The sequence below is a fragment of the Xenopus laevis genome, chromosome 2S (genome assembly GCF_017654675.1).
Source record: "Xenopus laevis strain J_2021 chromosome 2S, Xenopus_laevis_v10.1, whole genome shotgun sequence".
NCBI classification, from domain to species: domain Eukaryota; kingdom Metazoa; phylum Chordata; class Amphibia; order Anura; family Pipidae; genus Xenopus; species Xenopus laevis.
Genome location: NC_054374.1, coordinates 8,927,785 through 8,951,774, shown reverse-complemented (window position 1 = coordinate 8,951,774; position 23,990 = coordinate 8,927,785). Strand labels below are relative to the sequence as shown.

Here is a 23,990-nt window from a genome sequence, read left to right as displayed (position 1 = left end):
CCATTACTAATTAGCTTATGCAAATTAGTACCTGGTTCGTTATTTGGCCGAATCTTTTGCGAAGGATTCGGGGGTTCGGCTGAATCCAAATAGTAGTGGATTAGGTGCATCACTAGTTAAAGGTGGTTCCATTTAATAATTTTCTATATATTTCTTGTAGATGTAAACAAACCTCAAACACATTGTTGGTTTCCTCTTTTTTTTTTAATTTTTATTTTGGTTTTAATGCCAGTCTTTTAAAAATGATCTTGGGTTCATTCCACTGGATTCTACCGGTGGATTTTGATGGGGAAGATTGTTGGGTTGGATGAGAGCAGAGCAGACGCTCCACATCTGATGAGCACAAATTACAATCCACACTATAAACAAGAGTAACATTTCTGAGCTGTTCCATCTCAAAAAAACAATAAAGTGCAGACTGGCACATACAGGGAGATTCAGATTGCAGTCGACAGCTTCAGCCCCTGTTCATTTCATTCCTCGCGGCTCACGTTCTGCTAAAGAAGAATTGTTGTGAGCGACAAACAGCCTTGATAATGAGATTCACAAAAAAAGGCGACTCTGCCACATTATTGGGTCATTTTCAAGATTGCAGTTTTCCAATACAATTTATCGGTGTCGGAATGACAAGGTGAAATGTCTTTGCTTATTCCCAAGTCCTTCCCCCCGGAACAGTCTGCACCAAAGCCAAGTTACAGAACGCGGCACTTTATGTGAAGGAATACTGGAAATATTTTGATATTAAACAGTAAATAGATGGATTTGGAATTAAATTTCTGTTAAAGTGGCATGTATTAAGGATAAACCTGAAATAAGCGCAAGTCATATGACTGAGGGCACCTAGGAAACTAAGAACATGTCTAGCCCCATGAACAAAACCAAAATGATAATTCCACATACTTTAAAATACCATTATACTTTCCTGTATCAACATACAACATAGATGTAGTAAAGACAGAGTATCCTTTTACTGTACTTGTCTGATGCCGGATACATACACAAACTAGATTCCCTAAAGAATACGTAAACCTTTAAAATAAGTAAATGTAAAAGTGATGAGGGGGCTATTCTAAGAAATTTTGCAATGTACATTCATTATTTATTTTGTTTTTATTTCAAGATATTAAGGGATACATGTACTGTTAATATGAATGAATTTTGTTACAACAGCGCCACCTGCTGGTCAGTTTCCCACCAGTCTGACCAGCAAGTAGTCAATGAAGTTGTCAGGAGACAGAAAGAGGCTGCTCTGATGTTCTTCTGCTTAGGAAACAAATTTTAAACCTTTCTCAAATCTTTACTAAGCAGAAGAACATCAGAGCAGCCTCTTCCTTGAATATACAAAAGCACAATGACTGCAAATTCCCCATTGTGTACAGATTTGCCTGAAAAGCAGCAAAATTAGGAACTTTCTACTTCATAAAGTTTTGTGCTTCCGTTAAAATGATTCCGACATTTCGTGTTTTGCTTTTAAAACCTGCAATTAGCATATGTTCATCCCAGGCAGAACTGAATGATCTTTTTATCTAATCAGCATTTCTCGCTGTTTCCCGTTAACTGCCATGATTGATTTTAATGTTTTTCTTCTTTGCCGCAACCTTGAAAATTAATTTTGGGGATTTTTTTTTTTTTTTGAATGGTTTAGTTGGAGATATGTGGGTAATATACTCCCTCTTATTAATGACATATACAAAAAAAAAATCAGTTATGATTTCTTATCTATTAAGTACCTGAGAATGGCGCCATTCAACAACTGCAGCCATCACTGCACAAATGAAATTGCGGATTGTAAATTAACCCTAACTGTTTATATAGAAGCCTAATATAAGAGACTGAAACAAGGGACAATGTTGGAAGGGTTACTGCCTGCTCTGCTTTAATTTCCCTACAGAGCTAGTATAGGTAGCATTAAATAAATGCCTAATATAAAGGACAGCAATGTGGAGAAAGGGTTGGAAAGGTTACTACCTGCTCTGCTTTCATTTCGATACAGAATGAGTATAGGTAGCATTAAATAGATGCCTAATATAAAGGGACAGTGATGAGAGGAAGGGGTTGGAAAGGTTACTACCTGCTCTGCTTTAATTCCCCTACCGCAGTGAAATCCATGTTCTGTGGTACAGAAGGCCGGGATTTTTCTGTCACATTAGAGGGTTCAATTTTATGTAAAAATGAAAGTTGGGGCAGGATGGCATGTTGATCTGTACAAACACATACCTTTGTAATGTTGGATTTCTATTTATTTAGACAACAATAGCAAAAGATAACCACTAGAGGGTGCTTTGTCCCTTTTATATCTGATTGTAAGAAAAAGTAAAAGAAAAATGCAAGACAACCTGTTTCAGGTTTTGTCAAATGTTCATCCCCAAACAGAAGGTCAAAGTAACAGCGGAGTGAGTTAATGTTAGAAAAGTAAATGTCTCAATGGCGCAGCCCTGATCTCAACCCTAATACAAATCTATGGTACTACCTTTTTTTTTTAAAACTGAATGCCCAGGTGTCATGAAAGAGACCTGAACATACCTCCCAACTTTTGAGCGGGACAGTCCCACTTTTGACAGCTCAACACGCAGTCCCGGATTTGTACTGATATTTCCCGAGTTTCTCTTTGATCTGCTGCACTGAACAGAAAAATATACAAAGTTTGTAACTTAATTGGCTCTTGCCAGAGAGCCCAGAACACATACTTAAGATACTTTTGTAACAGTTTTATCAGCATTTCTAGCCTCATTCTATTTTAGACTTGACTTCCCTTTTAAAGGGCAATTCACCTTCATTAGAAAAACTGTAATAACATAAAAAAAACCACAGTCATTTTTTTCTTTTAAAAAACCACAGTCATTTTTTTCTTTTTGTCCCTTTTTCTATTTCCAAAATGTTAAGAGGTATGGAGCTCCTTTACAAATAAAACCCCCACACTTTAGTATTATGGTAATAACAAACATCTGCCCTATTTTTGCCATGAAACAGCTCCATACATGGGCCAATAAGGGGCAGACTTGGCCTGTTAGCAGCTTGCGTCAGGCCTATGTATGGCCACCTTTAGATTCACTGGGTAACTATGGCGGAATCAGACACTGCTATTAATGCAGTTTATACTTGCATGAAAAACATCCTATTTCTAAATTTTTGGTGGGGTCCCTAAGATGTTTTTACTCTGGTCCCTGGAACTTTGCTTGATAACATAGTTAAACCACTGCAAGACTGTAAGCTCCATTGAGGCATTGGGGAATAGATTGCAGTGAGCGGCCAGTTACAGCAAAAAGCTGCCTCTTGTACCAAATTTAACCCGGAAATTCGGTTCTGATGATGAAACAATATAGAACCCTTTGAAGAATCACGTGTCCCTTGTGGCAAACATTGAAAGTAAGGGTCATGGCACATGGCAAATTCGGGGAGATTAGTCACCCGGCAATTCGATTTCTGAAGTTGCCTCACAAGAAAACTTCGGGTGACTGTGGAAACCGAATTGCTCCAAGTGCCATCCTGCCGGTGATTTGCATTTTAGCCGGCGGGAAGGCAGTTTGGGGAGATTATTTGCCCCGAAGAAGAGATTTGTCGCCGGGCGACTAATCTCCCTGAATCTGACTGTGTGACCTGACCCTTAAGATAATGAGAAGATGGAAATGTTACCCGGGTGGTGGATAAAGTAGTAAACTCCTATTACCCTTCCGGATCCGGATGAAGTCTGAAAAAGCAGTAAAGCTCAGGCCGGCCCAGGCTACACAAGGACCAAACAACACACATCAGGTATTTCCAAAAAGCAGATCCGTAAACCTGAACTATTTGTGTGTAAAATAGGAGACCAGATAAAAACTGTAGCCCGCTGGCATTGTTTGCCCTTCAAGTTCTAGCACTGGAGCCTGGAGGCTTTTGTTTCTCTCTCTCTCTCTGCTACCTGCTTAGCAAGATAAACACACAAGAAGTCTGACACCAGTTAAGGACATGGCAGACAATACAGTGACATTCTGAGCATAATAAAATAGTTCAGGCAAGGTTCTAAAAAAGCAGGGAATTCTAAAGAACGATTTTAAACCCGCCCAAGTCCTTTGTAATTGTAGAGTCACTTGTAACTGTTATACATTGCACCCCTGAGAGCCCAGCCCCACAGTTTGGGAACCACCGCCTTAGACTTATAAAGAATCCTCACATTTCTCTGGCAACGTTCTGCCCCCAGGTTACAGGAGTCAAGCTGCAGTTCGCTCCAACATGGAACAAGTATTATAAAAGAAAGCAGTTGATCCAATATCCCTATGATCTATGTCTGATTATTTGCAGCAGCAGCCAAGATGCTTGGTCATCTATACTGTGACTGTTGCAGCAAATACATTACACAAGTCCAGGGAACCTTAATAAAGACAATAGAGTTGTTATATTGCCCTACACATGAGCTCAGTGTATAGTTTATGTTCCATATGTTAGGAAATGTAGGGGGGAAGCTGGTAACCCAAAAAAAAATGTAAGGACTTTTGCAGCCTATCACTCTGAAAAAAGAAAAAGATGCTAGCATTTTTGGGACTTAGAAACGTTTTCCACTAAAAAATATGATGTAAGTTACAGAAGATTGAGGAAGATCTATGCACTTCGCCTGGTCTGAGCTGGCAAGGTAAAGTCTGGTAAAATCCACATTTCACTGAATTTGCGGAGTAATGTACATTCGCCAGAGCGAAAATTTAGAGTCGATAGAGTGAGAATCACTGTTAGTGTCTATCTCCTTCACTAGCGAAGTGACGCCTGCGCCTGTTAGTTAATCGGCGAAGTCCCTGAAAATGGTAAGATGGCCATAGACGAACCAAGATGAGCCAACTGATATCGGCAGAAGACGTAGACATCAGTAGAAGACTTGAATAACGGTTGGCTTGTCGATCAAATTTTAATGAGCCCGAACATCGGCCACTGTAACTACTGAATCATCAGGTACACACAGAATTCTATTCTTCTACCCGTATATCGGACGATTCAGCTCTTACACATCTGTATTGAAAACAAAATCTTTTCGCAAGAAAGATCGGAATTGTTACATCTATGGCCACCTTTCCACTAACAAGAAATCCGTCTTGTTGCATGAATGGGGTGGAAGCCGTGCTGCCTTTACATTGATTGAGGTGTGTAAGTACGGCAACATTGTGCCCCACTCGCTACGTTGGCTGTCAGGGGTTGGTCAAGTGGAATTAAATAAGTCAAACCTATTGCTGATTACGGGTATATTAATCATACAACATTCGTGTTCAGAATAATAGCAGTCTGATATCACTATAGGGCATGGAGAGTTAAACATACTGGGGGTCATTTATAAAGTTCGCACAGCGCATATATTTTCGCAAATGGTTGCATTGCCCATGCTTTTTCTGTAACGCTAAAAAATTGCACTGCTGTGCCCATCGCAAGTTTTCGCGAATTCGCATTGTGAATGAATTTTAGCAAATGGCTGAGACGGGAGTTTGCACACGTGCACCCCATTTGCGAGGTTGTTTTGCGCAAAAATAGCGTTGACAGTAACTTAAATTCACACTTTGCGAAACTGTTTTGCAAATATTTTTTCTGCCACCAAAGTTGTGGTGTAATTCAGTCGCGAGTGTGCACATAATATTCGCAATTTTCGACATTTAAAAAGCTATTCGAGACATTCGCATTGTGAAAAAAAAATTTGCAATTCTGTTTGCACCACACTTATTCAGCTTTATAAATATAACCATGCACAGGGCAAATATATTCAGTGGGGCTCATTTATCAACACTGGGCAAATTTGCCCATGGGCAGTTACCCATAGCAACCAATCAGTGAATAGCTTTTTAAAGCCAGCTGCAAGTAGAAGAATAAATGCAGCAATTTGATTGGTTGTCATGGGTTACTGCCCATGGGCAAATTTGCCCAGTGTTGATAAATGACCCCCACTGTGCGAATCAATCTGTCCTGCGCGAAGTTTATAAACGCCCCCCACTGTACCTATAGAAACAATGAAAAGAACAAACCTAATTACATAACTTTCATTAGGAATGTCTGTGCTATACATTCAGATAGATGGAAACGTATAACCTTGTCATTGGCCGAGCCAATCGTTTTATTTTTGTTGCCAATAATAACAGCAAGGTGTATAAATTACTGCATTCAATTTATTTGGCACCACAGGAATGAAACTTGCCATAGCGATGCCCCTTGTATAGCTGCTTTCAATAACTTCTGATAACAAAAAGGGTATACTTTTCCTTTACAATGATTATTGATTATGGATTAACAGAAAGGTGAGAATTGGAGAAAGACAGTATAAGGTTAGAGAATACCGATATAAAGCCATAAGGAGAATAAAATATAATTGCAAGACAAAAAGTAGATCAGTCTAGATTTCTCCAATTATATTTATTTTAAAAAGTACAGATTTCACAAAAAAGTCTGAAAGCCCTTAGTGTACATGTATGATAATAAATAGACACTTCCGTTACTCATCTGGGGAACTGGAGAGAACCCTATAAACAAACAAGACATTTTGAGCTACGAGGGTAAATTAAAGGCTTGTGCTGATAGGTAACGGGAGCCTGTACATTAAGAGACAGATATGGATTTGTTGGTGAAATTGCTATGCAAATAATTACAGTTATTATAAGATATATCATTGTTTATTTACAGATTTGCTTTGGAAAGTCAGCAGAGGCATGTCCATGGGAAAAGATTTATTCAGGATCAAACTGGCAGATTCAGAAGGGTCTCTAGATTTTATATATCTTTTTCCTGTTTTCCTGATGGTCAGAAACATGTTAACAAATGGACACATTTATGCAAAAGAGATGCGCCAAAATAATTCATTTTCGACAGGTGTTCGTGTTGGGTGCTGCGGTTGAGGTGCACCAAGCACTAAGACCTATCCAAATAATTAAAGGATCAGTAACAAACTTTAAAAAAAAATAAATAAAAAAAAAACATTAGTATAGAACAAAAAAAAAAAAAAAAATTACATTCCCCCTTAGTGATTTAAAAGTTTTATTTGTCCTTGTGGTTTTTTTTCTGTTCTATACGGACAAATTTTTGTTGATGTTACTGGTCCTTTAATTCCCAATGCAAAGTGCATGCAATTCAGACAACTCATTCCAGGCATTAAACAGAAAGAACACATGTTTTACAAGCAGTACACATCTGTACCACCATATATATTGGTGTACCCCAATTATAAATATTATAAACAGGTTTTACAAAATAACATGCTTTCAGAACAATATTACAATGGTGGCATTTCTTGTCCAGTTCATTTTTGGTTATGCCAAGCTCAAAGAATGGAGAAACTTGACGAGAGTCCACCATCATATTTGGGCAACACCTTTGGGTTTGTGCCAGGAAACCACTTTTCCATTATTGTAACCACAAGAATGTGAATTCCACTTACTCTGACCTGGATATGAGGCTGGGCAGCCAAGAAAGCTGGTAACTGTGGAGTAAGGATGAGCAGAAGATGTTCCTGAAGACTGTGCCTTCACGTTAAAGCACCTTGGATAGAAAAAAGTAGGCACGGCCTTGGTGGTATGTTTACATTCCTGTGAAAGTCTTGTATTCAAAGGCACAGTTCAGGGGAAATAAAAAAGAATCATAAGAGAAAGCTGTGCAGCAAGAGCCATGTTGGTTGGTTGCACCTAAATAGCACATACTAAATACTAAAATACTAAATAGCACAGCATAGAGATCAATGCAAAAAGAGCCTGGTACCTGTTTTGGTTTCAGTCATACTTTTGTTGCCTAATGGCAATTACTGGACCTCAATGCAAATTACAAGCAGCCCCTCACTCATTTGGTTCATGGCCAATGGATTAGGCCTACTTCTTCCTCACAGAAGCAGAGAATGTAGCCAATCAGGGACCTGGAGCCATATCACAAGTAAACACTTGCCATCATTCAGCTCAACTGATCAACTTCTGGTGCAAAAACTGCCCATCTCAACCTAACTTAAAGGAGAAGGAAAGCTACCAAAGAAGTTTATTGCCAACAGATTAGCCACAACAGTGCAAGCAATAACACTATATTTAGAAGCGCTCTCTGTTTGTTTAGGATAGCAGCTGCCATATTAGCTTGCTGTAACATCAATTCCTGCCAGTTTCTTCCTGCTCACTCAGAGCTCTGGGCTGACATTACAGCAGGAGGCAAAAGGGAGGGGAGAGAGAAGCAAACTGAGCATGCTCAAGCCCTAGCCCTGGAGGTTTAAGCTGAAAACAGGAAGTCTGATACAGAAGCCCATGAGTACACAATAGAAGGAAAGAAATGTGCTGTTTCTTTTGACAGAGGACTCAGAGCAACATTACTTTGAGGGTTTACTGGTGTATTTATATAGACCTTTCTGATAAAGCTTACTTAATTTTAGCTTTTCCTTCTCCTTGAGATCATAAGAAGAGCCTACACAATATACAGAGCTACAGTTACTATATTAGTATTATGGCCTTTAAAAGACGCAAATAAAATAAATTACATTGTGTTGTTAGTGTGAGGGGTACATAGGGCATCTTACTTCCCAAGGAAACCTACTAGGGGTAGCAACCACCCTTCTTTTTAATGAAAAGGAAATTGTGCCGGATTTATATATATATATATATATATATATATATATATATATATATATATATATATATATATATATATATATATATATATATATATATATATATATATATATATATATATATATATATATATATATATATATATATATATATATATATCTGATGCAAAGATATGAAAAAGAAGCTATGCTTGTACAAACAAACCAATGCTACATTACCTTTCCTCAGCCAAAAAATTGATACAGAAAAGTACAAAAGATTACAGTATTGATACCTTGGGATAAGGAGAACCTGCACACTAGGAGTTGGAAGGCCAACGTTTTGACATCCCTGTTGTAACTCTCCACCACATTAAACAGCAGGAGGGCAGTCTTTGGGGAGGAAAGGTCTTCTGTCTCATGTCTTGTTAAATCAGGGGTTCCAGACTTCAGAGAAAGGTTTGGAGAGTCCTGCAAATGGGATGTGGGCTGCTGATCAGGGCCTCATAATTCATTAAGGCAGTAAATCACAAGTGCCACAACACTAACCATTTGTACTCAATCTTATTTCTTTTGCCTTATCTAAAATGGGACCGATACTGATCTCCAGCTTTAAAAAAATAACATTAAAGGGATACTGTCATGGGAAAACATGTTTTTTTCAAAACACGTCAGTTACTAGTGCTACTCCAGCAGAATTCTGCACTGAAATCCATTTCTCAAAAGAGCACATGACTGGGGGCAGCTGGGAAACTGACAACATGTCCAGCCCCATGTCAGATTTCAAAATTGAATATAAAAAAATATGTTTGCTCTTTTGAGAATCGGATTTCAGTGCAGAAGTCTGCTGGAGCAGCACTATTAACTGATGTGTTTTGAAAAGAAAACATGTTTTCCCATGACAGTATCCCTTTAAGGAAAAATGATCCTCATAAGTAAAACAGACACATTCGCTACTGGCTCAGCAGAGAAACCCAAACAAACCAAGGCAAACTTGCTCTAACACACACCGAGACGGTGAAGAGTCCGGAAACAAATGTGAAACTGTGCAAAACAGAAATACTATTCCATCGCTGCAGCCCATTTACACAACGGAGCCATCTTTGTTTTGTGCTGGAATCATGACCGGGATGGCTCCCATTCTACTTAAATTTGGACCGGCTACCTTGGAAGGAACGGAGTTTGGTGCTTGGCTTGGGGGGCGATCAAACTCTTCACTAGGTATTTTATTGTACTGAGCTTTGGAGTAGGCCTCCATGTTTGAGGGAGACAGAGAGCCAAGAGACGACTGGTTACTCCCAATATAACTTCGAGCGGTGGAATTTCGGCTTTTGGGGGGGGCAACATCCTCTCTGTAAGAGAAAAAAAGAACACAAATTAGAATTTATATATATATATCCTCTGCAGTCAAAGAATATACACAACATACATTGTACCATAGAGTTAATATGGCAGGCAATTAAGTTTACTTAGCTGTGATCATACAGAGACAACATGCATGAAGAGAGGCAGATAATGGAAATGAAGAGCCAATTTCCATAGCAAATGCCAGTCTACTGCACAGTATCACAGTGGGCTGTAAATGGAGCCCAGGGGAAATGAAACGAAATGCAATTGTACTTGGCTCGGTTTGGTAATCAGATACACACAAACGTTTATTCTACAGCTAAATGGAAATTTAAAGAGACAGGTTTTATTAAACAAATACGTATAAGATAATTAAAAAAAAAAAAGATCTGTTCCAATGCTTAGAAGGGGAGATGCATTTATCTAAGGCAGGCCAGTACACTGCTAGATGTAAACACTTTAGAGGAGTGATGATTAGAGAAGTTCTTGAGCAAAATCAAAAATCTCTTGCATGTCCAAATCCAGCTCATGGGCCTTCAGTTGGATAACCCTGTTTTCTAATAAGCAGGGCCCCTCTTTACCTCCAGTATCAGTCAGTATTTGTATATAATGCTTATGTCTGATGCATATGCCCTTCCATTGTACTGAGTGCCAGTATATGCTGTTGTTGTATAAAACACTAGTCAATAATACTCATCTATAGGTGAGCCTTTTTAATATTACATGGAGCTTTTTCTGCAGTCAGCATTCAAAATCTGTGACCCCCAATGGCATCATTAAGATTTTATTAATGGGATGCGGTCATGATTTTTATTTCTAGATTACAGTTTACACTGCAAATAATTCACTATACAATATAAAATTTCATTCAAGAGCACAACTCACATGACTGGGGGATCCTGGGAAATGGACAATATGTCTAGCCCCATGTCAGATTTTAAAATTAAATATAAAAAAAAAAAAAATCTGTTTGCGCTTTTGAGAAATGGATTTCTGTGCAGAATTCTGCTGGAGCAGTATGATTAAAGGATAACTAAACCATAAGAATGAATATGGATAAAAAATGGCATATTTTATATAATGACATTATTGCACCAACCTAAAGTTTCAGCTTGTCAATAGCAGCAATGATCCAGGACTTCAAACTTGTCACAGGGGGTCACTATCTTGGAAAGTGTCTGTGACACTCACATGGTCAGTGGGCTCTGAGCAGCTGTTGGGAAGCTAAGCTTAGGGCTCGTCACTAATTATACAGCAGAAAATGAGGTTATACTGTAATATAAGCTGATGCTACAGGGCCATGTAGTAATTATCTGTATTAATTACTAATCAGCCTTATATTGTGACATTTCTATTCTATGTGTACTGTATATTGTGAGTGGGTCCCTAAGCTGTGACAGCAGCACAGAGCATGTGCAGTGAATCAGCAGAAAAGAAGATGGGGAGCTACTGGGGCATCTTTGGAGACACAGATCTAAAGGGCTGTGGTTGCCTTGGGCTGGTACAGATGCACAAAACATAATGTACAACATTTCTAGCTACTTCTTTAGTTAGGCTTTAGTTCTCCTTTAAAGTGTTAAAGAGAAGCAGGGGAAAATATGGCAATGATTTATGCACACAGCATTGCTTACAAGGACAGACAATTTGCTCCATACATCAGAGTGGAAGGCATTTGCACAATGTGCACAACCCTTGGGACTGGTTGCTGATGGATCAAATAAAATGTCAGCAATACCCTTGAAAACTCTAGGTGGCTATAAACATCCCTTAAGGGTCCGGGCACACAGGCAGATTCGGGGAGATTAGTCGCCCGGCAACAAATCCCCTCCTCTTCAGGGCGACTAATCTCTCCAAACTGCCTTCCCACCGGCTAAAAGGAAAATGGCCGGCGGAATGGCACTTGGAGCGATTCGTTTTCTGAAGTCGCCAGAAGTGCCTCACGAGGAAACTTTGGACAACTTCGGAAAACGAAACTGCTCCAAGTGTCAACCCGCCGGTGATTTTCCTTTTAGCCGGTGGGAAGGCAGTTCGGGGAGATTAGTCGCCCCGAAGAAGAGGAGATTTGTCGACCAGGCGACTAATCTCCCCGAATCTGCCTGCGTGCCCTGACCCTAAAAGGTGGAATTTGGTCATCTTTCCCTTCCACCTTCTGTGGACAGATGTACAGAATGAGATAAAACCCCTGTATTCCAGCATGTTGCATATAACTGGTAGGATAGCAAAACAATATACCCCTATATGTAATATAAGGCACTAAGTTTGCCCAGGAGCCGTAACCCATAGCAACAAATATGACGTTTGCTTTTAAGCAGGTAACCAGTAAATGTTACCTGCTGATTAGTTGCTATGGGTTACTGCCCTTGGGCAAACTTAGTGCCTTTTATTACATAACACCCATAGCCTTTTATTGGCTAAATTAGCGGCTTATAGAATGTTAGCTTTTGGGGCAATTTTAGGCATGGTATAAACAAAAGTAAATTAAAAGACAGAGGATGGAATATAAAAAGTACAAAAAGGAAAAATTGTGAGAGCACTCCATGGCTAAATAAAAATGTACTAAAATACATTGGAAGTGCTACTGATCTGGCCAAATTAACTACAGACATAGAAAAAAAGAAGAAAAATTGATCAATGCACATTCCCTGGTCCCCTGTCATATCAGTAATCTATGCAGATGCATGTATTTACAAAGACAGGAGTTTTTTAGTTACAAAATTATGATCATAAGATTGATAAGCCACCATACCACGTCAAGGTAAAACCCATATGGCGGTCCCTAACTATTTACCTCTGGTCATAATTTCAAATGCTAAAGCCTCCCGGCATAAGAGCATTACCTGAAAAATAAGGTCTCCCGACCTGGGCATTGGTTTTCATCATAGGGCTTAGTCCTCCCCCGCCATTAGCTTTCAAAGGGGAGAGATAACCTAGACCCCAGCATTGGTTCCATGAGATTAATCCTCCCCCGCTTGCGGCATTTAAGAGAGGCTTCCATGTAGTTGTAGCACCCCCATACCTGTCTCTTTAAATGGTGGAACAATGCCTTTGGAAATGGGTGTTGGTCTGGGCAGTTTCTCTCTCTTAAAAGCCGCAAGCGGGGGAGGATTAATCTCATGGAACCAATGCTGGGGTCTAGGTTATCTAACAGGTCCAATACCTTTATTAAAATACATGCACTTTGAAGGGAAATATTCCTCTATAATAGTCAAGGCAGGCAATAATCTTAACATATTGATGGAAATATAGAATAAACAATGTATCAAACATGTCACTTTGCTCTATGTTTACAATACATAAGAATATACTTGCGTGTTTGTGCATATACAAGAAAGAATATGATTTCTTGCTGCAAGAATTGGATCAGGGGATTTTATTAGATACACAGACAAAGCCTTTCCAAAATCCAATTAACCAGTACTTCATCAACACTTTGTGAACCCAGTGGGACAAGGCTTTAGTATTACCTGATCTCATGCTGTTCTTCTTTTTCATATTTCTTCTCTTTTTGCTTTCTGCAGCAGCAAAATATGATGAGGGCCAGAAGTATAAGGCCAAGTAATGTTCCTATTACAGCACCGGCAATTTTTCCAGCCACATTTGAAGCTGTCACGATAAATAAATAAATGATACAGTACAGGCAGTGAAAAAAACAAAAGGGGATATGTTCTCTAATCAGTATTGGATCTGCATAAGAGTGGGGTAGGATGTTGTGATGGTCAGCAGACATTGCTTTGGGACATGTCATTGCTTTAAAGGAACAGTAACATAAAAAAAAAGTGTTTTAAACTAATAAAAATTTAAAGGGATACTGTCAAGAGAAAATATGTTTTTTTCAAAAACGCATCAGTTAATAGTGCTGCTTCAGCAGAATTCTGCACCGAAATCCATTTCACAAAAGAGCAAACAGATTTTTTTTTTTTTATATTCAATTTTGAAATCTAACATGGGGCTAGACATATTGTCAGTTTCGCAGCTGCCCCCGGTCATGTGACTTGTGCCAGCACTTTAGGATGGAACTACTTTCTGGCAGGCTGTTATTTCTCCTACTCAATGTAACTGAATGTGCCTCAGCAGGACCTGAATTTTACTATTGAGTGTTGTTCTTAGATCTACCAGGCAGCTGTTATCTGGTGTTAGGGAGCTGCTATCTGGTTACCTTCCCATTGTTCTTTTGTTTGGCTGCTGGGGGGAAAGGGAGGGGGTGATATCACTCCAATTTGCAGTACAGCAGTAAAGAGTGACTGGAGTTTATCAGAGCACAAGTCACATGACTGGGGCAGCTGGGAAACTGACAATATGTCTAGCCCCATGTCAGATTTCAAAATTAAATATAAAAAAATCTGTTTGCTCTTTTGATAAATGGATTTCAGTGCAGAGTTCTGCTGGAGTAGCACTATTAACTGATGTGTTTTGAAAAAACATGTTTTCCCATGACATTATCCCTTTAATGAAGTGCTGCCCTGCACTGGTAAAACTGCACCCGCCACTGCCACAAAATTGGGTGGGGTAGGATCTTTTTTGTTAGTTTTATAAAGGAACAGTAACACCAAAACATGATATTGCTTTAAAGTAATGAAAAGATCATGTACTGTTGCCCTGCACTGGTAAAACTGATGTGCTTGCTTCAGAAACACTACTATTGTTTATATAAACAAGCTGCTGTGTAGCCATGGGGGCAGCCATTCAAGCACAGGATACACAGTAGATAACAGATAAGTACTACTATAGTTTATATAAACAAGCTGCTGTGTAGCCATGGGGGCAGCCATTCAAAGGAGAAAAGACTCGGGTTACACAGCAGATAGCAGATAAGCTCTGTAGAACATAATGGTGTTATCTGTTATCCACTATTTAACCTGTAGCCTTTTTTCAATTTCCGCCATTGCTACACAGCAGCTTGTTCATACGAACTATAGTAGTGTTTCTGAAGCAAACCATTTTACCAGTGCAAGGCAACACTACATGATATTATCATTACTTTAAAACACTTTCATGTTTTGGTGTTAATGTTCCTTTAATAAATTTAAAAAATAAATAAATAAATAAAGAGATCCTGCAGAAATGGGCGGGTACAGGCCTAGAAGTATAAGTTGATGGATGTGTGTTGACTTATGGACGACCCACACATCACAAGTCCGCATAGATAATCTCTTGTACCGAGAACAAATCAAACAGGAACAATGTGGTGTACAGCATCCATTTAAATATTAAATGACACAACTAAAAGCTACTTTTCTACGAGTTCAACAACAGAACTGTGTAACAAAGGCAGTGATACTCACGGGGAGCAACATTAAGTACAAGGAGACACTCATCACTTCCGACTCTGTTGTGAGACAAGCACCTGTAGGTGCCACTGTATTCCTGAGAGGCATTTTTTATTGGCAGAACTCCAGTTGTTGCATCTACAAAAACAAAGGCAAATATTAGAACAACAGACAAACTGAAAAATAGAAATAAGTAGAAAGTGGGCAAACCAGACTGCATCTCAACTTTGTCCATTTATTTCTTGTATGGGATCCGTTATCCGGAAAACCATTATTCTGAAACCTCCGAATTCCATAGACTCAATTATAATCAAATAATCCAGATTTTTAAAATTGATTTCCTTTTTCTCTGTAATGAAAAAACAGTAGCTTGTACTTGATCCCAACTAAGATATAGTTAATCCTTTTTGCAGACAAAAATAGTCTATTGGGTTTATTTAATATTTACTTGATTTTTTACAAGACATAAAGTACAGTCCAATTAGGGAAAGATCCATCCACCAGACAACCTTAGGTCCTGAGCATTCTGGATAACAGGTCCCATACCTGTATCATGTATTTCCAGCTTTGTGATTATATATTCACTGTGGGACATGACACTGGTGACTGCATAATACACAAACCTGCCTATGGTCAAATCAACCAATAAGGGTGTCAGCTGTAACAGCAACAAAGTCTATTTGATCTTAAGCCTTGTTGAGGTGAGGTTTAGGGTAGGGACACACTGGGCGATTTGGGGAGATTTAGTCGCCTGGCGACTAATCGCCGCGACTTTTCTCCCCGAATGCCTCCCCTCGCTCTGCGCCTGGCTAAAATGAAAAATCGCCTGCACTAATCACACGCGGCGATTCGGGCGATTTCGGAAAACGAATCGCCGCGTGTGATTAGTGCAGGCGATTTTTCATTTTAGCCAGGCGCAGAGCGAGGGGAGGCATTCGGGGAGAAAAGTCGCGGCGATTAGTCGCCAGGCGACAAACTCCCCAAATCGCCCAGTGTGTCCCAGCCCTTAGACAGAGGCATAAAATCTCTAGAGGCTGAGGACAAATGTAAACAAGTCTACAGCTTTGGAGAACCCTCCAAGCACAAGGTACACTAAAGAGAGATCAAGGGAAGTTGTCAGTTAATAGTGCTGCTCCAGCAGAATTCTGCACTGAAATCCATTTCTCAAAAGAGCAAACAGATTTTTTTATATTTAATTTTAAAATCTGACATGGGGCTAGACATATAGTCAGTTTCCCAGCTGCCCACAGTCATATGACTTGTGCTCTGATAAACATCAGTCACTCTTTACTGCAAGTTGGAGTGATATCACCCCCTCCCTTTCCCCCCAGCAGCCAAACAACAGAACAATGGGAAGGTAACCAGATAGCAGCTCCCTAACACAAGATAACTGCCTGGTAGATCTAAATCTGGCCATAGACGCAAAGATCTGATCATACGAATCCTCGATTTGTACGATTTCCGGACTGTGTGTGGAGAGTTCTGTCATTTTTCGTCCCATGGAGATCAGTCATTGGACGATCAGCCAGGTTAAAAGATTTCGGTCGGCTGCCGATAATATGTCTGCATGTATTGCTGATCGGACGATTTTCAGTGGGAGACTGTCACCAGCTTTATCGGACATAAACTTTCGCATGATTGCGGTCCGGGCAGAACATCGTCTGATCTGTTCTTTTACTACTTTATTTAAAGGAAGGTTAGTGGCAGGTCGGGAGATGGGGAAGTCCGATCATTCGAGGATTCGAACGATCGGATCTTTGCATCTATGGCCAGTTAAAGAACAGCACTCAATAGCAACATTCAGGTCTCACTGAGACACATTCAGTTACATTGAGTAGGAGAAACAACAGCCTGCCAGAAAGCAGTTCCATCCTAAAGTGCTGGCTCTTTCTGAAATCACATGACCAGGCAAAATGACCTGAGATGCACCTACACACCAATATTACAACTAAATACACTTGTTGGTTCAGGAATGAAATGTCATACTGTAGAGTGAATTATTTGCAGTGTAAACAGTGTAATTTAGAAATAAAAACTACATCATTGCTGCAGGAGACACACTTGGAAACAGCTTGAGCTCTACTGGCAGATCACAATCTACATTTGGGAACCCTACTTTAAGACACTACATAAAAAAAAAAAAAAAAAAGATGAAGAAACATCTTTCTGGTCAAGATCAGCACTGGGTCAGGTACCCGCTGAATATATGCAAAGCGATTAGATTTTCGGGCAGAAAATCCCCATTTTACTTGACCGTGCAGGAGGTCAAGCATAACCTGCTAATCTGGCTAAAGCAATTATTGCACCACACATTTGGAGGCCATGGCCATGGCCTGCCTTCCTCAGGTGTGAACAATACAGCCTCTTGATGGCACCAGTAATGAGCAACGTATATACCTGGTGGTATGGCTGGAGTGTTCTTGCCTTGCCCGCTGAGCTTCTGCCACGTGTATGTAAGGGGTGGGGTCCCCTCGTTCGATTCACATTTCAAGCTGATATCTCGCCCAATTTCCTGCGGGCCTTCAACAAAGCACCTTGTTTTTGCTGGTTTAACTGGAAATAAAGTTACACGATTAGGACATTATAAATCATCAGATTAATTTTTTATGTCCATTAGCATTGTTCTGTACATTTTAAGGATGCACCGAATCCAGGATTTGGTTCAGGATTTGGCGAAGATTCAGCCTTTTTCAGCAGGATTCCGCCGAATCATTGTGCCTGCTGAACCCGAATTGGCATATGCAAATTATGGCGGGGAGGAAAATCACGCGACTGTCATGAAACAAAGAAGTAAAAATGTTTTCCCCTTCCCACCCATAATTTGCATATGCAAATTAGGATTCAGTTCGGTATTTGGTCAAATCTTTTGCAAAGGATTCGGGGGTTCGGCCGAATCCATAGTAGTGGATTCGTTGCATCCCTAGTACATTCATTAGTATTCATACAAATAACTGCTAGTGTAAAGAACTTCGTTGCATAGATTTTGAATCCTATCAATCTGATATTGCACTCTTCTGATCTAAACAACAATACCTCTTGTAATCAGAGAATATATAGTATGATAGATCAATACATATTATCAGACATTCATTTGTGTCAGAGGAGTAATAGGTAGCACCTTCCATTGATTTAGATGTAAGAGCAAATCCGTTGTGTGCAGGGTCACATGTTATATAGATTGGTCGGAAGAAAAAAATATGGCCCACAGGTTGCACCTTCCCACTGTGTCAATCTGAAATCCCAAAATAATATCATTTTGGGATTTCAGATTGACACAGTGGGAAGGTGCAGTATGCAAACAAAAATAGTCAGCACAACCTTGTTAAATCTTCTTGCTTTCTTTGGATGGGTGCAAGTTCTCCAGTGGCCACTTTCCACCAGCAAATGCAGTCAAAGTACGATATGAACAGCACCACAATTGTGATTGAAGTTAAAATGCCTTTATTGCTCAAGTGACGGGCATTACCGCAACGTTTCAGGCCTCATTTGGCCCTTTTTCAAGCTAAACTGACTTGGTTCAACCTTAGTGAAGACAGATATAGGGGCAAATAGTGTAAGGTTAAAAAAAAAAAAGGTAAAAATGGTACTTTTCCTTGTTTAAACTGCAACTGCTGCTCCAATATCCAACAGGGTGAATTTTTATATCATCCCAGAAAAGGGACACCCATACGGATTTTCGGACGGTTCTCATGTATTTCCTCCTATGCTGTGTATGTCATCAAATGCCCTTGTGGCTTAGCATATGTGGGACAGACGTCGAGAACCGTCCGAGAACGCATCCGTGAACATAAGTCAGCCATTAAAACTGGTAAGAAGGAGCAAGCAGTTGCAGGACATTTTATTGAAGCAGGACATAATGTCAACCAGTTAAGGTTCCAGGTGATTGAAGTGGTTACCCCAAAACGTCGAGGGGGGAATAGGATTAAAACACTCCTATACCGAGAGGCCTTCTGGATCAGGAGACTGGAGACATTATTTCCATTGGGTTTGAATAAAGAGTATGATCTCAAACCGATTTTTAGATAAAATTATTTTAAGATAAAAGTATTTCTCTTTTTATATAAAAATTTTTTTTTCTTATATACTGTTTTTATCTCGTATTCTTGCAGGTTTTCTGCAGTACTATTACAAATGAACTTTGTTCACCTACACTTGTTGCACTGCTCACCGGATGGATACTTTTTATGTAATGTTACTTTTTCTATTGAATGTAACAATGTGTTTCACATGATTGTAATTTGTTACTAATTGTCCACTAGATGGCACTAAATGTTTAAATACTGGTGTAATGGTTGTCAGTTTAGCTTGAAAAAGGGCCAAATGAGGCCTGAAACGTTGCGGTAATGCCCGTCACTTGAGCAATAAAGGCATTTTCACCTCAATCACAATTGTGGTGCTGTTCATATCGTACTTTGACAGTGGGAAGGTGCAACCTATGGGCCATACTTTTTTTCTTCCGACCAAACATTAATTTGCAATACAAAAATAAGGGTCAACACTAAATCAAGGTGCCTACACATTTCTAAAAGGGACAGTACATGCTATATTCAACATTACATTACAATGAATAGGGCATGTGCTGAACAAATGTTTATTTTTTTAACTAAACAGGGCAAAAGCTGAAAATGAAGTTCCATTCTACTTCCTGTTCTTTACGAGCACAGTCAAAACAAATCATCAATCCACTAAGAAGCCTCCATATAAACAAATCCCAGGCTGCAGCCTGTTAAGTTGTGAGATAAGGAAACTCAATTTACAGACGACTGCTGATTTGTTTTCACTGTGCTTAGATAGAGGAAGTAGAATGTGATTTTACATTCAGCTTTTGCCCTATTAAGTGCAAGAAATAAATAAAACCATAAATATTTCTTACAGGGGTTGTTCACTTTCCAAAACTTTTTTCAGTTCAGTTTTCAGATTGTTACCCATAAATAAAGTTGTTGTTTTTTTTTTTTAAATACTTTTTCCATTATTTTTTTTAATATTTTTCCAAAATCTTAGTTTCTGTCTCTGGTGTAAGTTGATACATTTCTCAGCAGCATCTCTGGAGTATTAGCAACTATTGTATCAGGGGACAAAGATAAGAAATGTATCAATTTAGAACAGTTTACAGGGTCGGTGACCCCCCTTACCAGAGCTGCTTTAGAAGGTGAAAAATTACACTTTACACTTCACTATTAGAAAAATGGTGACACATGGAAAATAGAAATTAACTGGAAAAAGGTTATTTCTGGTGATCTATCTGAAACAAGTAGATTTTGAAGGTGAACAACCTGTTTAAAACCATTAGAAATAAGTAGGAAAAGCACAAGAATGTTGAAAAGGGGTATACTTTTAATATGCTCATTTGTTATGGCACACTGGGATATTTACCTACAATAACATTTCTGGAAAAAGGGATTATAAAGATAGTAACAATAAATTGTAGACATTAATATGGGTCTAGCATACAAACCTTTTCTATAAAATGCTACTTTGTGGGTATATATATCTAGACCGATCTGTCAATTATGTGTCTTCAGATAGAAAAACACATTAATAGAAGTACAAGTAAAGGCTCATGGCTAGTCGTGGCTAGTTACAGCTACACAGCTAACAAACAATACTTACCCTACTCTCTGTACTTGTACTGAGTATATCATGAGACTGTCTCTGGTTGCTGCCTATTTTCAGAGTACAAAAGTTCTTTTGTGACTGTATAACTGTGAACTGTAACAAACAAGGGAAAGTTGTGCTCACCACTATTTTTTAAAACCATTAGGCTGGGGTGCAATGAGGCTGTGACCACAAAATACATATAGTCACATACAAGAGTCCTCTGCACTCAACCCATTATCAATATATTTAAGACATTGAGACATTTTGTGCTACTGCTACTAAAAAATGCCTTACCCTTTAAACAACACAGGGATTGTTTGTCCATATATTGCAATATATTTAAGCTTGCCAACTACATCAAAGTCATCCCATATATTGCTTCATTATACATTTTACAAAGGGACTAAGTTTTACCTGCAACTTACTTGCTGCTTTCAAAGTAAAACTCCCAAACTTGGCTGCCCTTTTATTAGACACCAGTGGGATCACCTGACTATAGTTGGGAAGGGTGGGAGCTACAACATGGAGCTGGTCACTGCTCCTGTATAAACTATAACAAACAAGGGAAAGTTGTGCTCACCACTATTTTTTTTAAAACTATTAGGCGGGGTGCAATGAGGCTGTGACCACAAAATACATATAGACAAATACAAGAGTCCTCTGCACTCAACCCATTATCAATATATTTAAGACATTGAGACATTTTGTGCTACTGCTACTGAAAAATGCCTTACCCTTAAACTTTACTGTGAACTGTATACAACATCCATAAAGAGGAGCCACAGACTTGCTACTATGCAGAACATGAAATAGATCAACAAATTTCTGAGAAGTCATGGGCATTACATTAAAAAGGCCAACAGAAGCCAAGAACCCTGAGCAAGTTTGAAGCTTTAGTGCAGCATGGCTCAATAGACAGTAGCCACTGGAAGGGCCACATTTTAACTTTTGTGGCTACAGCACACAGGGTATTTTAATTGGCCAAAGTGGAGATCAAAAAGCTTGCAACTTGCCATTGTTGGGTTGTGTCAAAGGTCTAGAGAAGGTGAACTGCAACAGATCAAAATTGTGTCCGAATGGCAAATGATGAACCATGACCCACATAACGGCCATTTGGTTTCCAGAGAAGGATTTTAAAGGAACAGTTAACAAAAAAGAAAACGTTTTTAAAGTAATTAAAATATAATGTACTGTTGCCCTGCATTAGTAAGGGCAGAGACACACGGTCAGATTCAGGGACACTAATCTCCCCGAACTGCCTTCCCGCTGGCTAGAATGTAAATCGACAGGGGGGTGGCACTCTGAGTGCTTCGTTTTCCGAAGTCGCCCGAAGTTTCCTTGTGAGGCAACTTCGGAAAACGAAGTGCTCTAAGTGCCATCCCGCTGCCGATTTACATTCTAGCTGGCGGGAAGGCAGTTCGGGGAGATTAGTCGCCAAGAAGAAGAGGGGATTTGTCAAAACTAATCTCCCTAATCTGACCGTGTGTCTTTTCCCTAAAAGTTATGTGTTTGCTTTAGAAACACTTCTATAGTTTTATATGAAAAGGCTGCTGTTTAGCCATGCAGGTAGCCATTTAAGCTCAAAAATTAGAAAAGATACAGGTTACTGTAACAGATAACAGATAAGGTATTTAATTGAATACAATGGTATTGTACACAGTGTATCTGTTCTCATCTATATAACCTGAGACTTGGATGGCTATTTCCATGGCTACACAGCAGCTTGTTTATATAAACTATAGTAGTACTTGTCTGTTATCTACTGTGTATCCTGTGCTTGAATGGCTGCCCCCATGGCTACACAGCAGCTTGTTTATATAAACTATAGTAGTACTTATCTGTTATCTACTGTGTAGCCTGTGCTTGAATGGCTGCCCCCATGGCTACACAGCAGCTTGTTTATATAAAACTATAATAGTCTTTCTGAAACAACTGCACCAGTTTTACCAGTGCAGAGAAACAGTACATTAAATTTTAATTACTATAATAAACTTTAAATTGTTGGGGTTACTGTTCCTTTAACAGCAGACAGCTGTACATTTTCAGAAGCTTACCCAAAACGGACAGTGAGATCCTCCTGCTGCCCAAACCTGGCACTTTTTTTACTTTGCATTGGTACTGTCCACTGTCCGACTGCTTTAGGTTAATGATTTCTATGGTGGCATCTCCGCTTTTAGGATCAAGGGAGACAAATTGTACTCTGTCTTTCAGCTCGTCGTACATTGTATATGTTTTGTCTCCAGCAAAAGTAATTATCTGCAAACAAAAATTGTATCCGATTAACAAAGACTTAAGCACATGGGGTGTTTTGTTGACATGGTACACCTATCACTACTTTATAGACCAGGGGTCCCCAACTTTATTTTTTTTTTTTTTTTACTCATGAACAATATTAAAATGTAAAAAGAGTTAGAGAGCATAAAAAAAGTTCCAGGTGGTGCCAAATAAGGGCAATGATTTGGTATTTGGTAGCCCCTATGTGGACTGGTAGCCCCTATGTGGACTGGTAGCCCCTATGTGGACTGGTAGCCCCTATGTGGACTGGTAGCCCCTATGTGGACTGGTAGCCCCTATGTGGACTGGTAGCCCCTATGTGGACTGGTAGCCCCTATGTGGACTGGTAGCCCCTATGTGGACTGGTAGCCCCTATGTGGACTGGTAGCCCCTATGTGGACTGGTAGCCCCTATGTGGACTGGTAGCCCCTATGTGGACTGGTAGCGCCTATGTGGACTGGTAGCCCCTATGTGGACTGGTAGCCTACAGGAGACTGCTTGGTTGTACACCTGGTTTTTATGCAATTACAACTTGCCTTCAAGCCAGGAATTGAAAAATAAGCACCTGCTTTGAGGCCACCGAGTGCAACATCCAAGGAGTTGGTGAGCTACATGTTACTGCAAAGTCACTGGTATACCAAGTGAAAAAAAGGTGATCCAGAACATCAAAGTAAATAGCTCACCAGGTAGATCATGTGGTCCAGGTGCAGGGCCGGAACTAGGGGTAGGCAGAGTAGGCGCAAAGCTGGGGGGGCGCCAGGCACGTACCTGCTCTGACGCCTACCCCATTGTCTGGTCCTGTCTTTCGCCGACTGCCACGGATAATTTCTTGTAATTGCGCAGCTTTGCGCATGCGTGTCCGAGCGCAGTTTCACGCATGCGCGTTTGAGCGCAGTTTCGCGCACCCAAGCGTGCAATCAGCCGGCGCCGTGCCCAGCCAGGTTGCCTGTGGCGCCTGACTGGGTTGGCCAGGCTCTGTCCAGCTGCAC

General features: G+C 39.8%; 1 protein-coding gene across 4 annotated transcripts in view; it reads right to left on the bottom strand.

The window, feature by feature from the left end:
- Positions 1 to 6,342: 6,342 nt before the first annotated feature.
- Positions 6,343 to 23,990, bottom strand: part of cxadr.S (CXADR, Ig-like cell adhesion molecule S homeolog) — a 39,288-nt gene continuing 21,640 nt past the window's right edge. For 2 of the 4 annotated variants that reach the window (XM_018248840.2, XM_018248843.2), the window contains exons 3-9: positions 22,782 to 22,983; positions 17,527 to 17,682; positions 15,145 to 15,267; positions 13,327 to 13,465; positions 9,681 to 9,867; positions 8,812 to 8,986; positions 6,343 to 7,533 (exon numbers count right to left, since the gene is read on the bottom strand). In XM_018248840.2, coding sequence (XP_018104329.1) covers positions 7,463 to 7,533; positions 8,812 to 8,986; positions 9,681 to 9,867; positions 13,327 to 13,465; positions 15,145 to 15,267; positions 17,527 to 17,682; positions 22,782 to 22,983 — 1,053 coding nt within the window. In that variant the 3' untranslated portion in view covers positions 6,343 to 7,462. Of the gene's footprint in view, positions 7,534 to 8,811; positions 8,987 to 9,339; positions 9,868 to 13,326; positions 13,466 to 15,144; positions 15,268 to 17,526; positions 17,683 to 22,781; positions 22,984 to 23,990 lie in introns of those variants that run through there. The other 2 variants (XM_018248842.2, XM_018248841.2) reach the window with 2 other exon arrangements.